The sequence below is a fragment of the Stenella coeruleoalba genome (assembly GCF_951394435.1).
Source record: "Stenella coeruleoalba genome assembly, chromosome: 4".
Taxonomy (NCBI): domain Eukaryota; kingdom Metazoa; phylum Chordata; class Mammalia; order Artiodactyla; family Delphinidae; genus Stenella; species Stenella coeruleoalba.
In genome coordinates, this window is record NC_137149.1 from 60,748,376 (window position 1) to 60,765,148 (window position 16,773).

General features: G+C 36.8%; 1 protein-coding gene across 3 annotated transcripts in view; it reads right to left on the reverse strand.

The window, feature by feature from the left end:
• The window catches only part of ARAP2 (ArfGAP with RhoGAP domain, ankyrin repeat and PH domain 2), a 197,954-nt gene that overhangs the window by 46,740 nt on the left and 134,441 nt on the right, over nucleotides 1-16,773 (reverse strand). For all 3 annotated transcript variants that reach the window (XM_079920687.1, XM_079920685.1, XM_079920686.1), the window contains one exon: nucleotides 14,721-14,838. In XM_079920687.1, coding sequence (XP_079776813.1) covers nucleotides 14,721-14,838 — 118 coding nt within the window. The remainder of the gene's footprint in view (nucleotides 1-14,720; nucleotides 14,839-16,773) is intronic.

Below are 16,773 nucleotides of genomic sequence, written 5' to 3' on the forward strand. Positions count from 1 at the left end.
GAACATTTGTTTGTTACACAACAATTTAAAAAAAATTCAGAGGTACTACCCTTTAAATATAATTTCACAAATATAGCTACCTTTTTGTACAACAAATTAGTGAATTACTCTACTTTTTAATTTAAACAACATTCTGGTTTGCTTATGGAAAGCTGTGTATTTGAATATGCAAATAATAATTATAAAAGGACTAGTAAAATTAGTCTTGTCCAGTACTAAGTAATAACATAAATAAACCCTTTGTTTCTCCCAACAAGACTAGCATAATTTGTGATCAATATTAGTGAATAACTTATAGCTGATACAGTCAACTTACATGAAATTATAAAAAATAACTTCAACAGAGAATATAAGATAATCATTATCAAACAGTACTGAGTAATCTATGTTTAACTATTAGTGGAAATATCAATCAGAAACATTATGTAGCAATATTATACATTAACTGTTCATATAATAGGCCAACAAGCAAGAAGTTGATGACATCTTAAAGATTTCTCCTTGGTAGAAGGACGTGATCTCACTCCCTCTTGCGAGAACACCAGAATCACAACTAACTGCTGAACAGTCATTGACAGGAAGACACTGGAACTCACCAAAAAAGATACCCCTCATCCAAAGACAAAGGAAAAGCCACAATGAGACGGTAGAAGGAGCACAATCACAATAAAATCAAATTCCATAACTGCTGGGTAGGTGACTCACAAACTGGAGAATACTTATACCACAGAAGTCCACCCACTGGAATGAAGGTTCTGAGCCCCACGTCAGGCTTCCCAACCTGGGGGTCCGGCAGCGGGAAGAGGAATGCCTAGAGAATCAGACTTAAAGGCTAGCGGGATTTGATTGCAGGAATTCGACAGGACTGGGGGAAACAGAGACTGTACTCTTGGAGGGCACACACAAAGTAGTGTGTGCATTGGGACCCAGGGGAAGGAGCAGTGACCCCAGGGGAGACTGAACCAGACCTACCAGCTAGTGTTGGAGGGTCTCCTGCAGAGGCAGGGGGTGGCTCTGTCTCACCATGAGGACAAGGACACAGGCAGCAGAAGTTCTGGGAAGTACTCATCAGTGTGAGCCCTCCCAGAGTCTGCCATTAGCTCCACCAAAGAGCCCAGGTAGGCTTCAGTGTGGGGTCGCCTCGGGCCAAACAACCAATAGGGAGGGAACCCAGCCCCACCCATCAGCAGGCAAGATGATTAAAGTTTTACTGAGCTCTGCCCACCAGAGCAACACCCAGCTCTACCCACCACCAGTCCCTCCCATCAGGATACTTGCACAAGCCTCTTAGAGAGCCTCATCCACCAGAGGGCAGACAGCAGAAGCAAGAAGAACTACAATCCTGCAGCCTGTGGAACAAAAACCACATTCACAGAAAGACAAGATGAAAAGGCAGAAGGCTATGTACCAGGTGAAGGAATAAGATAAAACCCCAGAAAAACAGCTAAATGAAGTGGAGATAGGCAACTTTCCAGAAAAAGAATTCAGAATAATGATAGTGAAGATGATCCAGGACCTCAGAAAAAGAATGGAGGCAAAGATTGAGATGATGCAAGAAATGTTTAACAAACACCTAGAAGAATTAAAGAACAAACAGAGATGAACAATACAATAACTGAAATGAAAACTACACTAAAAGGATTCAATAGCAGAATAACTGAGGCAGAAGAACGTATAAGTGACGTGGAAGACAGAATGGTGGAATTCACTGCTGCAGAACAGAATAAAGAGAAAAGAATGAAAAGAAATGAAGACAGCCTAAGAGACCTCTGGGATAACATTAAACACAAAAACAAAAACAAAAATTCGCATTATAGGGGTCCCAGAAAGAGAAGGGAGAGAGAAAGGACCTGAGAAATACTTGAAGAGATTATAGTCGAAAACTTCCCTAACATGGGAAAGGAAATAGCCACCCAAGTCCAGGAAGTGCTGAGAGTCCAAGGCAGGAGAAACCCAAGGAGAAACATGCCGAGATACATAGTAATCAAATTGGCAAAAATTAAAGACAAATTATTGAAAGCAGCAAGGGAAAAAATGACAAATAATATACAAGGGAACTCCCATAAGGTTAACAGCTGATTTCTCAGCAGAAACTCTACAACCCAGAAGGGAGTGGCATGATATACTTAAAGTGATGAAAGGGAAGAACCTACAACCAAGATTACTCTACCCAGCAAAGATCTCATTCATATTCGATGGAGAAATCAAAAGCTATACAGAGAAGCAAAAGCTAAGAGAATTCAGCACCACCAAACCAGCTCTACAACAAATGGTAAAGGAACTTCTCCAAGTGGTGAACACAAGAGAAGAAAAGGACCTACACAAAGAAACCCAAAACAATTAAGAAAATGGTAATAGGAATATACATATCGATAATTAACTTAAATGTGAATGGATTAAATGCTCCAACCAAAAGACACAGGCTTGCTGAATGGATACAAGAACAAGACCCATCTATATGCTGTCTACAAGAGACCCACTTCAGACCTAGGGACACATACAGACTGAAAGTGAGGGGATGGAAAAAGATATTCCATGCAAATGGAAATAAAAAGAAAGGTGGAGTAGCAATTCTCATATCAGACAAAATAGACTTTAAAATAAAGAATGTTACAAGAGACAAGGAAGGACACTACATAATTATCATGGGATCAATCCAAGAAGAAGATATAACAATTATAAATATATATGCACCCAACATAGGAGCACCTCAATACATAAGGCAACTGCTAACGGCTGTAAAAGAGGAAATCAACAGTAACACAATAATAGTGGGAGACTTTAACACCTTACTTACACCAATGGACAGATCATCCACACAGAAAATTAATAAGGAAACACAAGCTTTAAGTGACACAACAGGCCACATAGATTTAATAGATATTTATAGGACATTCCAGGTAAAACAGCAGATCACACTTTCTTCTCAAGTGCACAGAGAACATTCTCCAGGATAGATCACTTGGGTCACAAATCAAGTCTCAGTAAATTTAGGAAAACTGAAATCATATCAAGCATCTTTTCTGACCACAACACTATGAGATTAGAAATGAATTACAAGGAAAAAAACATAAAAAACACAAACACACGGAGGGTAAACAATACGTTACTAAATAACCAAGAGATCACTGAAGAAATCAAAGAGGAAATCAAAAAATAGCTAGAGACAAATGACAATGAAAACATAATGATCCAAAACGTATGGGATGCAGCAAAAGCAGTACTAGGAGGGGAGTTTATAGCTATACAAGCCTACCTCAAGAAATAAGAAAAATCTCAAATAAACAATCTAACCTTACACCTAAAGGAACTAGAGAAAGAAGAACAAAACCCACAGTTAATAGAAGGAAAGAAATCCTAAAGATCAGAGCAGAAATAAATGAAAAAGAAACAAAGAAAAGAATAACAAAGATCAATAAAACTAAAATCTTGTTCTTTGAGAAGATAAACAAAATTGATAAACCATGAGCCACACTCATCAAGAAAAAGAGGAAGAGGACTCAACAAAATTAGAATTGAAAAAGGAGAAGTTACAACAGACACCGCAGAAATACAAATCCTCCTAAGAGACTATTACAAGCAACTCTATGGCAATAAAATGGACAACCTGGAAGAAATGGACAAATTCTTAGAAAGGTATAACCTTCCAAGACTGAACCAGGAAGAAATAGAAAATATGAACAGATCAGTCACAAGTAATGAAATTGAAACTGTGATTAAAAATCTTCCAACAAACGAAAGTCCAGGACCCGATGGCTTCACAGGTGAATTCTATCAAACATTTAGAGAAGGGCTAATACCCATCCTTCTCAAACTTCCATAAAATTGCAGAGGAAGGAACACTCCCAAACTCATTCTATGAGGCCACCATCACCCTGATACCAAAACCACACAAAGATAGTACAAAAAAAAAAAAAAAATTACAGACCAATATCACTGATGAATATCGATGAAAAAATCCTCAACAAAATACTAGCAAACAGAATCCAACAACATGTTAAAAGGATCATACACCATGATCAAGTGGGATTTATCACAGGGATGCAAGGGTTCTACAATATACACAAATCAATCAATGTGATACACCATATTAACAAATTGAAGAAGAAAAACCATATGATCATCTCAATAGATGAAGAAGCTTTTGACAAAATTCAACATTGATTTATAATAAAAACTCTCCAGAAAGGGGGCATAGAGGGAACCTCCTTCAACATAATAAAGGCCATATACAACAAACCCACAGCAAACAACATTCTCAATGATGAAAAACTGAAAGTATTTCCTCTAAGATTAGGAACAAGACAAGGATGTCCACTCTCACCACTATTATTCAAAATAGTTTTGGAAGTCCTAGCCACAGTAATCAGAGAAGAAAAAGAAATAAAAGGAATACAAATTGGAAAAGAAGAAGTAAAACTGTCACTGTTTGCAGATGACATGATACTATACATAGAGAATCCTAAAGATGCTACCAGAAAACTACTAGAGCTAATCAATGAATTTGGTAAAGTAGCAGGATACAAAATTAATGCACAGAAATCTCTTGCATTCCTATACACTAATAATGAAAAATCTGAAAGAGAAATTAAGGAAACACTCCTATTTACCACTGCAGCAAAAAGAATAAAATACCTAGGAATAAACCTACCTAGGGAGACACAAGACCTGTGTGCAGAAAACTATAAGACACTGATGAAAGAAATTAAAGATGACACAACAGATGGAGAGATATACCATGTTCTTGTATTGGAAGAATCAATATTGTGAAAATGACTATACTACCCAAAGCAATCTACAGATTCAATGCAATCCCTACCAAATTACCAGTGGCCTGCCTTTTTTACAGAACTAGAACAAAAAATCTTAACATTTGTATGGAGACACAAGAGACCCCGAATAGCCAAAGCAGTTTTGAGGTAAAAAGCAGAGCTGGAAGAATCAGACTCCCTGAGTTCAGACTATACTACAAAGCTACAGTAATCAAGAAAGTATGGTACTGGCACAAAAATAGAAATATAGATCAATGGAACAGGATAGAAAGCCCAGAGATAAACCCACGCACATATGGTCACCTTATCTTTGATAAAGGAGGCAAGAATATTCAGTGGAGAAAAGACACCTGTTCAATAAGTGGTGCTGGGAAAACTGGACAGCTACATGTAAAAGAATGAAACTAGAACACTCCCTAACACCATACACAAAAATAGAATCAAAATGGACTAGAGATCTAAATGTATGACCGGACACTATAAAACTCATAGAGGAAAACATAGGAAGAACACTCTTTGACATAAATCACAGCAAGATCTTTTTTGATCCACCTCCTAGAGTAATGGAAATAAAACCAAAAATAAACAAATGGAACCTAATGAAACTTCAAAGCTTTTGCACAGCAAAGGAAACCATAAACAAGACGAAAAGACAAGCCTCAGAATGGGAGAAAATATTTGCAAATGAATCAATGGACAAAGGATTAATCTCCAAAATATGTAAACAGCTCATGCAGCTCAATATTAAGAAAACAAACAACCCAATCCCAAAATGGGCAGAAGACCTAAATAGACATTTCTCGAAAGAAGACATACAGATGGCCAAGAAGCACATGAAAAGCTGCTCAACATCACTAATCATTAGAGAAATGCAAGTCAAAACTACAATGAGGTATCACCTCACACTGGTCAGAATGGCCATCATCAGAAAATGTACAAACAACAAATGCTGGAGAGGGTGTGGAGTAAAGGGAACCCTCTTGCACTGTTGGTGGGAATGTACATTGATACAGCCACTATGGAGAACGGTATGGAGGTTCCTTAAAAAAAAACTAAAAATAGAATTACCATATGATCCAGCAATCACACTACTCGGCATGTACACAGAGAAAACCATAATTCAAAAAGACACATGCACCCCAATGTTCATTGCAGCACTATTTACAATAGCCAGGTCATGGAAGCAACCTAAGTGCCGCTTGACAGATGAATGGATAAAGAAGATGTGGTACATATATACAATGGAATATTACTCAGCCATAAAAAGGAACGAAATTGGGTCATTTTTTGAGACATGGACGGATCTAGAGGCTATCATACAGAGTGAAGTCAGTCAGAAAGAGAAAAACAAATATCCTATATTAACGCATATATGTGGAACCTAGAAAAATGGTACAGATGAACTGGTTTGCAGGGCAGAAATTGAGACACAGATGTAGAGAACAAACATATGGACACCAAGGGGGGAAGCAGCGGTGGGGTGGCGATGGTGGTGTGATGCATTGGGAGATTGGGATTGACATGTATACACTGATGTGTATAAAATGGAGGACTAATAAGAAGCTGCTGCGTAAAATAATAAATAAAATAAAATTCAAAAATTCAGAAAAAAAGATTTCTCCTTGATAAATGCTCATTCATATACATCTGTTTTATGTAAGCATCTTTTAAAATACATCACAAGTTCTTAGCATAGAATTAACAAAAAAATCACAGGCTTTTAAAATTACAATCAAAGTTTCATAGGAAATTGTTTTGCTGATCAAAATATGCCAATCAGTTAATAAAATGTTATGACAGTAGCATATGCTGAGAAAAAAAGAAATTCAGGCTTTTTATAGTATACTGAAAATAGCATAATTGAAATAGCCAAGAACATAAGCTCTAACATGAAGATGTTGATGTAACTTTCCTCGTACCACAGCCTTTATAAGTGAGTTCAGCTCTTTCTTACTCTCCTACATGTGAAACGAATAGTGCTTGGCTTTTCGTTTTTGGTTAAAGTAGTAATAAATGCTAATGACAAACAACAAAGCGTATGTCAATAGCATCACACTTGTATATGACCCATGCTATTTTAATTGGTAATAAAATCACAAGTGAAAAAGACCAAATATATCACGTTCTCCTTAATACTGGTCTCCCAGAGAAGTTCAACTACTTGCCTAAAGCCAAATAGCTGGTAAGGAACAAAGATGTGACTCTCAAATGTATCTGACTTTACAGCCCCAAATCATAACTACTACACTCGGTTTTATTTTGGACAAATATGTAAACCTCCCCATGATGATTTTCACACATGTAATTTTGGGGAAAAAGTATCAACTCACCAAGATATTTCTGAGGACTAAATAAGGTAATATAAGCAAAGTGAAAAACAATTCAGTTCACACTTTCTCCTTTACTTTCCTATCCTTAGTGAGAAGATGGTAAGGAAATAAGATAGTTTCAACATCCTATATTTAAAGAAACTGATGATATTGCAGTTGGATTGGCAGTGGGAATGATACTCTTAACTGCAGAACTATCTGGATTGAAATAAAAGCGTACTCTCCTTTATTACAAGATTAAATTTGTAATGAGACATCCAAATATCAGAACATTTATATTAAAGAGGGTCACCATTACAAGTAGATACAATAGTGATAGTTCTGAAGTGCTCTTAGTTATACTGAAATATATCACAGCAGACATAGAGATAAATATAGATGTGCAAAAAATTAGCCAAGTATATTTTTCACATCAGTCTCATAGTATGAAATACTTCAGGAGAATGAAAATCCTGAAGATCCAAGTTCCTGCTTAAAAACAGAGCTGAGAGCTTCCCTCGTGGTGCAGTGGTTGAGAATCTGCCTGCCAATGCAGGGGACATGGGTTCGAGCCCTGGTCTGGGAAGATCCCACATGCCGCGGAGCAACTGGGCCCGTGAGCCACAATTACTGAGCCTGCGCCACTGGAGCCTGTGCTCCGCAACAAGAGAGGCCGCGATAGTGAGAGGCCTGCGCACCATGATGAAGAGTGGCCCCCGCTTGCCACAACTAGAGAAAGCCTTCGCGCAGAAACAAAGACCCAACACAGCCATAAATAAATAAATAAATAAATAAATAAATAATTTTTTAAAAAAGCTGTAAAAAACAGAGCTGAAAAATGGGTTGAAAAGATAAATATTTTAAATCGTTAGACTGTCAAATGATACAATTCTAAAAGAAAGAGGTAAGAGGCAGGAAAAATGGACTGAGTCATCCAACGTTGTTGGAATATAAATTCCTACAAATAAACAAGTTTTTATTAATAGTTACATTTACAACCATCTGTCATGATAGATTTTATGCTATGTAAGTCAGCTGGCATTAGGGCATTATTAGAAATAACTAATTTGCACACTATCTATAGCATTAAACTTGCTGAAAATTCAGTGTAGTTATTTAACAACAGGTCTGGACGTGGTTCTTTTGCTAGGTAAATCATGTTCTCAATAGTTTAAAATCTTGTCCACAGAATTAAACCTGGGCTACCTTGTTAGATAGAGAACTATTCATTTCCACCTGAAATAACAGGTGTTGTCCTTAAACTTCTAGCAGTAATGACACAGGATTTCCAGAGACAGTTATGACTTCCTTAATAATTATTTTTAGTGCCAAGCCTAGAGCCATGCAAGTCTTTCTCTGTCCTATCCACATACTCAGAGGGTGACGGCACTTGTGTCAATCAAGAGAAGAGCTAGAAAGACTCTGATTAAAACTGAACTGATCTTCCATTTCATAGTAGCTATGAAGAGAAGGAAGAAAACATTTTGTTATGATATTGCTGTGTAGAAAGTAACTGCTTCACAAACTTGAACCTCTCAGTGAGGAAGCCCACTTAAATGAGGCCCCGTGGGCAGTTAATTTTTTTCAGCATATGAAGAACCTAAGGGGTATGGGACTACATTGGCAGGGTACAGGTTCATTTTTAAGGTGAAGCATTAAAATAACAGTGTACTTTATAAGTATGGTGAAAGAGATACCCTCTCCTAAGGTGGGTTTCAGCTTGTCCTGATGATTGCCTGACATCTTTCAAAGAATGAAACAGAGAAAGACTTGTTCTCCATCTAGTACAAATTTCAAATGTCCCACAGGCATTCATTTAAAAGGAAAACCTACTTATAAATTAACAGCTTAGAATCTAACTCAGCTTTACATATAAATTCTCAAAATATTTTATATGGTTTTAATGTGGTATTTTTTTTCCCCATGACTGTAACCACTGTATGAGCAAAAAAAAAAAAAAAAAGATTGTGCTTTGTCTGTCAGAAATTTTCTAAGAGTTGTTTACCATTTGCTATGGTCTGAATGTTTGCCCCCTCCCCAGTTCATATGTTGAAACTAATCCCCAATGTGATGGTATTATGAGGTGGGCCCTTTGCAAGGTGATTAAATCATGAAGGCAGAGCCCTCCTGAATGGGTTTAGTGCTCTTATAAAAGAGATCCCACGAGCTCCCTTCTATCATGTGAGGACTCAGTGAAAACATGGACATGTGATCCAGGAAGCAGGCCCTCACCAAACACCAAGTCTGCTGGTGCCTTGATCTTGGACTTCCCAGCCTCCAGAACTGTGAGAAGTAAATTTCTGTTGTGGAGTTCTGTTATAGCAGGCTGAACAGACTAAGATGCCATTTCACCAATGATGGCAATTCTGCTAATGATACATGAGTCACAAACTGACATGCTTGTATCAGTCTGCATTTGTAGCTGTCACATCCATGATAATTCCATTTATAAATTTAAGAATATATTTTCATTATCTTGGACTATATAGGAATGTCTGAGCATTTATGTATTATAACACATATTTTCTTCTTACTTATTTCTATAATTAGGTTATAACATTTTTTTAATGGGTATAATAGAGTATCTCAGGAGAGTAAAGGGACCAAACAAAATATCTATTATACAAAGGGGGCACTGGAAAAGACAGGGTAGAGGACTATTGCTTTAAAATTTACAGGTACCTAAAATAAAATCCAGCACTTCTGGTTCACTTACTTATTTATCCATTTATTTATTTATCTATCTATCTATCTATCTATTTATTTATTTTTGGTTGCTTCAGTTACTTGGAGGATTTATATCTACATTAGGAAAAGCACCAATTCCCTGCTGACATTCTTCCTATCAACTACAATCTTGTGACTACCAATGCCTTCACTTTTATCTTCTTTTTACACTTCACTTTATCTTCCCTGCATGTTACTAGAAATAAAGCTCTTAACATTTCAGAATTTCAGGTGGAGCACACAGGTCCCATCTGCTCCAGTAAGCCAACATAATCACAGGCCCCTTTGTTGCTTTCTTAGCTTTATTCCTCTAAAAGCAGTGAAAATAATATTAGTTTTCCCTTCCGGCAATTTCGACTTGAATGGTTGACCAGACATTAAAACCATGCCAAATTTGAATTCCTAACTCCATCAGATGTATTCTTTCTTGATGTACATGGGGTGTTCCTTTGATTACATATTTGGACATTCACAAGTCAAAACAGCTTGAAGTCTCCTAGTCTTTTTATATCTTCATCAAGATAACTTTTTTTAAATTAGCGAGAAGGAACCACCACCACCACCAACACCACCAACAAAAACCCGACTCCAATCTTACCATTTGTGATGTACTAATGGGCACATGCAAGTTGATAATTAGTCATTTTCAGGGTCAGCCTCCCTTCATTTTCCCAGGTGAAATTTAAAAAGACTGTTTCCAGATACATTGCAATCTCTCTTCTAGCTCTACATAATTCTTCCTATCCTCACCCATTCTGCTTACTCCTCTCAGTCCAAAAGACCAATGCCCAAAGGCACAGACCTCCAGAGCTGTGACACAGGGATATGCTTTGACTCAACCCCTGAGAGAACAAGGGTGGTAGCGAGAGGATGCTTACCCCCAAATCCACGATTCAATTTTGCTGTGGCTTTCCAAAAAAAAAAAAAAAAAAAAAAAAAAAAGCAACAGAAGCATGCAGGAGACCATCAGCTGTCTAAGATCTCACCAGGGCTTTGATATCTCCTAGTGGTTCCTAATCTATAAGCAGAAATCACTTTTTTTGTGCCTTCCATATTTGGATACATCTATCCAAGCAGCAACAATCCCAGTCACTCAGGTTCAGAATGCACCCCTATCCTGTTCCACCTAAGTTAACAAGATATTGAAAATATGTTCCACATCATACACTATGCTAGAGGTACCAAGAGATATAAAGATCTAAAAAATATGGTAAATCCTAAAGAACATAAGGCAGAGCCAGGTTACTATTCTACAAGTCAGATTAGTATGCAGTATTATAGATCTTTAAGCAAATAATCACAAAAGATCAGTGAGAACTATATTCATCTAATTACCATCTTGGAGGAAGGGGCATTTGAGCTGGATCTTGAAGGATGGATAATATGGATAATGAAGAAATAATGAAAGGGTATGTATTTATATATTGAAGTATAGTTGATTTATAATGTTATATTAGTTTCAGGTGTACAACACAGTGATTCAATATTTTTATAGGTTATACTCCATTTAAAGTTATTACAAAATAATGGCTACATTTCCTTGTACTGTATAATATATCCTTGTTGCTTATTTATTTTATACACAGTAGTTTGTATCTCTTAGTCCCCTACCCCTATCTTGCCTCTGCCACTTCCCTCTCCCTCCCTCTGGTAACCACTAATTTGTTCTCTATGCCTGCGAGTCTGTTTCTCTTTTGTTATATATATTCATTTGCTTTACTTCTTAAATTCCACATATAAGTGACTATATGTGGATATAACAGAGTACTTGTATTTTTCTGATTTATTTCATGAGCATAACACTCGCTAGGTCCATCCCATTGTTGCAATTGGCAGAATTTCATTCTTTTTTACGGTTGACTAGTATTTCACTGTACATACACTGTATATACATATCACATCTTCTTTATCCATTCGTCTGTTGATGGACACTTAGGTTGCTTCCATATCTTGGCAATTGTAAGTAATGCTGCTATGAACTTTGGGGTGCATGTATCTTTTCAAATTACAGTTTTCCTCTTTTCTGGCTATATACCCAGGAGTGGAATTGCTGGATCATATAGTAGCTCTATTTTTAGTTTTTTGAGGAACCTCCATACTGTTTTCCATAGTGGCTGCACCAATTTACATTCCCACCAACAGTGTACTAGGGTTCTCTTTTTTCCACATCCTTGCAAACATTTGTTATTTATAGACATTTTGATGATAGCCATTTTGAGAGGTGTGAGGTGATATCTCATTGTGGTTTTGATTTGCATTTCCCTGATGATTAGTGATGTTGGGTATATTTTCATGTACCTGTTGGCCACCTACATGTCTTCTTTGGAAAAAATGTCTATTCAGATCCTCTGCCCATTTATTAATTGGGTCATTTGGGGGGTTTTTGCTACTGACTCGTATGGGCTCTTTATATATTTTGGATATTAACCTCTTAACAGACATATTATTTGCAAATATTTTTTCATATTCTGTAGGTTGTCTTTTTGTTTTGTTGATGGTTTCCTTTGCTGTGCACAGCTTTTGAGTTTAATTAGATCCCATTTGTTTATTTTTCTTTTAGTTTCTTTTGCCTTGGGAGACGGATTCAAAAAATATTGCTACAATTTATATCAAAAGAGTCTTCTGTCTATGTTCTCTTCTAGGAGTTTTATGGATTCAGGTCTTATATTTAAGTCTTTAGTCCATTTTAAGTTTATTTTTGTATACGGTGTGAGAAAATGTTCTAATTTCATTCTTTCACACGTAGCTGTCCAGTTTTCCCAGTACAACTTATTGATATTGTCTTTTCTCCAGTAATGAAAGAGTTTTAAAACGGTTTTAAAACAATATGAGAGAGTGGCATGGACTAATATATACTACCAAATATAAAATAGATAGCTAGTGGGAAGCAGCCGTGTAGCACAGGGAGATCAGCTCGGTGCTTTGTGACCACCTAGAGGGGTGGGATAGGGAGGGTGGGAGGGAGGGAGACACAAAAGGGAGGAGATATGGGGATATATGTATACGTATAGCTGATTCACTCTGTTGTAAAGCAGAAACTAACACACCATTATAAAGCAATTATACTCCAATAAAGATGTTTAAAACAATAACAACAACAAAAATGATGAAAATTAAAAGAAAAAATAAAACAATATGATCCTATTTGTGATTTAGAAAGATAATTCTGGCAGTAATGCTGACAATTATCTTTTACTCACAGATATGATGAAGCTGGTAACCTAGCCCCTCCCCTTAAAATTAAACAAAAATCAAGACTTTACCACCATTGAACCATATAGTAATACAAGAGTGTGCTTCACTTATGTAAAAGATTTTAATTGTATGGCAGCTAGTACTAGGCACTGTGCCAGGGACAGAGACTGTACTAAAGATAGAAAAAAGAGAGGCCCTCCTTCCTTCTAAAGAGATCTCATCAAGAAAGACAAAAATAAATCCACACGATAGGCATTATAAAAAAAGATAAAGACAAAGTGCAATGGAACACTTAGTCTGGGTTTTAAAGGAGGTAAACAGGTGGGCCAGAGGGGGAAGTATAAAGGCACACTTGGGAAACACCTGCTTGCACGTTAGTCAAGCACAAAGGGTAGAAGTGACTGTCTATAAAGAAATGTAAAATGAGAAAAGATGGTAAAAGATCAGAGCAGCAGAAACCCACTGCTTAGGGAACAGACAGAGGAAGAAGAACTGACAAATGAGATAAAACGATTTGAGCACCAGGAGGAGAATCCAGGCAACGATGAAAATAGAGTGAACACTTTCCAAGAAAAAAGGGAACGGTCATTAGCAATAAATGCAACGGTAAGGACAAGCAAAGTAAAGCCGGAAGCAAATCCACTGGACTTGGCAGTTAGGGGTCACAGGAGTCATTTGACAAAGGACCTTCTGTGAGTGGGGCTGACTGAGCCCAACTATGGGCTAGACAGTGTGAACTGACACCGAAGGACCAGTGTCACTGAATCTTGGCAATGAATATTGGAAAGTAGTGTTTTAATACAAATTATATTTTTAAAGAATTGTGCACAATAAAAAGAAAAAAAGGAATAAAAACATCAAGATGGAATAATGAAAGACAAAGTATTTGATAATCTCATTTCATTCTAACACTGATTACAAGACTCCTAATAATACAGGATGAGGTATTTTAACATTCATTTTTAATTTTTGTCTTGAGCTTGTGGGTGGCAAGATTTTACTTTTGGCAGTTTGACATCTATACTTGAAAGGGTCCCAAGACCTTAGCAGGTATCAGCTAGACAGATGGTCAAGGTACAAAGACGTTCTGCATCTCATTTTTTTTTCCTAGAGGTCTTTAAAACCAAATGGTGTCATTATAATGTTAGGCTTATTACTCTTGGGGCAGTCAAGGTGTTTTAAAAGCTCTCTTTATCCTTCTGCATCTGAGATAAAAGATGACAAAATACCTGATTCACTCCACTAAAGATGAAAAAGAAAAAATGAAAAATAAGCTTCTGCTAGGCTTAATACAATATTATTTTTAAAAATAATAAATAACTTTTTAAATCAGTACTCTTGTTCTTGTTAAATAAGTAGCATACAGGAATAAGGTAGAATACGGTGGATAGTGGTGGTGACATTTAGACTATTGTTACAAATCAAATTGCTTGTTCTTATAAATAAGGCCTTATTTCCTGAGGCAACAACATACATGCCTAATGCTTTATACTATATGTTTATGGTCAATAAAATAATTACTTTGATGAGTAAAATCATAGGAGGGCAACCTCAAGTGGCACTAACATACATCAACACATGCACTGAGGTAGAAGGGAAGTCATAACGAGATGTTAAGCTTTAGAAAAACATAAAATGTTAGCAATGACTTGTCACAAAAATAGTATTTCTTCATACTTTAAGCAATTTAAGAATCCCTAGCATGAGAACCACTTACCAAGCTCTTCATTTTCTATGACTTCAAATGTGGCCCAGATATCATCTTTTGTAGGAATTATATTTTTTATTGCTAATATGTCATTAGTTAATTCTTCTGCTTCCATCACGGGAGATATCTAAAAGAGAAGCAAAATTTCTTCAGAATATATGTCAGACACAGAAGTGGCCTTTGCTAGGGCAGTAATACTCCCCCATCTACCACCTAATGATACTCCAAATTTCCTCTTAGTATGTTTACCTAGCTTCTCTAAGCACATGGGGAAAGCCTATTCAGATCTTCTCCATATAATGTAATATATTTTAATGCATGTGTAAAAAAAAGATCACCATATAGGCATAATCAGAGAGAATGTTTTTTTCTCACTTAGTGAACAATTACATCACTCAAAAAGGGAAGAATATACCTACTCATACTAAGACCTTCCACAGACATTGGATCCAATGGTCTTCTAGGGGTAAAACTTTTCACTCAGTTCTATAATTAGGAGTTCCAAGGAGTTTGGTTTATTCAGCTTGGGCCCTAAATTATACACAGTTGACTGCTGTCTGCCATGCCAAAAAGCCCCAGGGTTTTAGTGGTCTGTGGTGTGCCCCACCATGCCAAGTGACAGATGGTGGGACACCGAAGTATGCTCGAGCCAGGCTTTCAGGGCACAGGGCAGAGTCTGCAGTGTCAGCCTGGGGGTCAGCTCTACAACAGTCCCAACACCTCAGGCCATTATATAAGCACGCCATCTTCTTCAGGGACTTTGGGGATTTTTGATTTGTTTCTTCCTGGTTTTGGTTTTGCCAGTCAGTCTTACAGGTATGTTGGCCAAAAGCAAGTTGGCTTTCTCCAATTAGAATTTAGTTATAATGTTAAACAAATAGAAGATGATTTAAGCTTTAGAATATTGCAGCTGCAACTTAATTATACACGTTTTCAGTAAAACTATGTACCTATTCAAAAATTTCTTAGAAAATGTGCTCACTTCCCTTTCTCCTGTCCATTACTAATCTTAAGCACACTGCACATATATAAATAACATAAAACATTTCTCTTACAGGTAATTCATATAGTCTATCTTTTGGAGTTCATGGAATTTAGTGCTTTCTTTGGAATATATTAACGATACAGTGAAGTCCATTATTTGCTATTTAGAAAAGCCTAATGTAATACAACCTTAAAAGAAAAAAAACATTAGCATGGGAAAAGTAGAGCAATTTAAGCAGCTGAAACATCAGTAGATGAGTCACTTCAGTGACACCATTCATCGGAATGGCTTTACACTTTTTTAAGAAGTGTAGCCCTTTCTTAAAATAAATAATGAAACTGAGAAACCAAACTAGTGAAATAGTCAGCAGGGAGTTCCTCAGGTTGACTTAGGAATGTAAGACTGGGACTCATTTCCTTGTCCTAGGTGACACCCAAGGCCCCTCTTAAGAATGCCTAGAACTCCACGAAGCACATTTTGGAAATCATTACTCTAAGCAATATACACATCAGTATAATGATCAGCAGGTTTGGAATATGATGATTAAGGTTTGCATCCAGGCCTGAATGCTATTAATTCCCAGTTTCTACTCATATAAATGTGAGCCATCACCTGTTTCAACTACCTCCTTGGGTTAAGGTAATGATCAGCTGAAATAAATGTAAGAGTTGTGCAAAGTTTTAAGCATTAAACGCATGTTAATGATTATTTTTGTATAGTTTTTGTTATGTTTTTCAAGAGAATTTAGAGTTGTTGTAGGTGAAACTGGACAGTCCTTTATGTGAATATACTTAAAATAAGCACTTTGCTCAACTGTAATAACTTTTGTTATGGCTTTATTAGTCAGATAAGATTAAAACGAGCTACTAGAGAGTTTATGTGTAAGTGGAGTTAAGTCATGTGCTTTGACTACCTCTTCCAGCATTAGTGATGGACTTGGGCTGATTAATCTCTACTATTTCCTCATGTCCCCTGTGATGAACATCACATGTTCAGCATAACAAATAGATGGGGACAAGGAGGGGCAAGGCAGCTCATGTAGTTCAACTGCACAACTAGGCGAGTAATCAGCGCCAA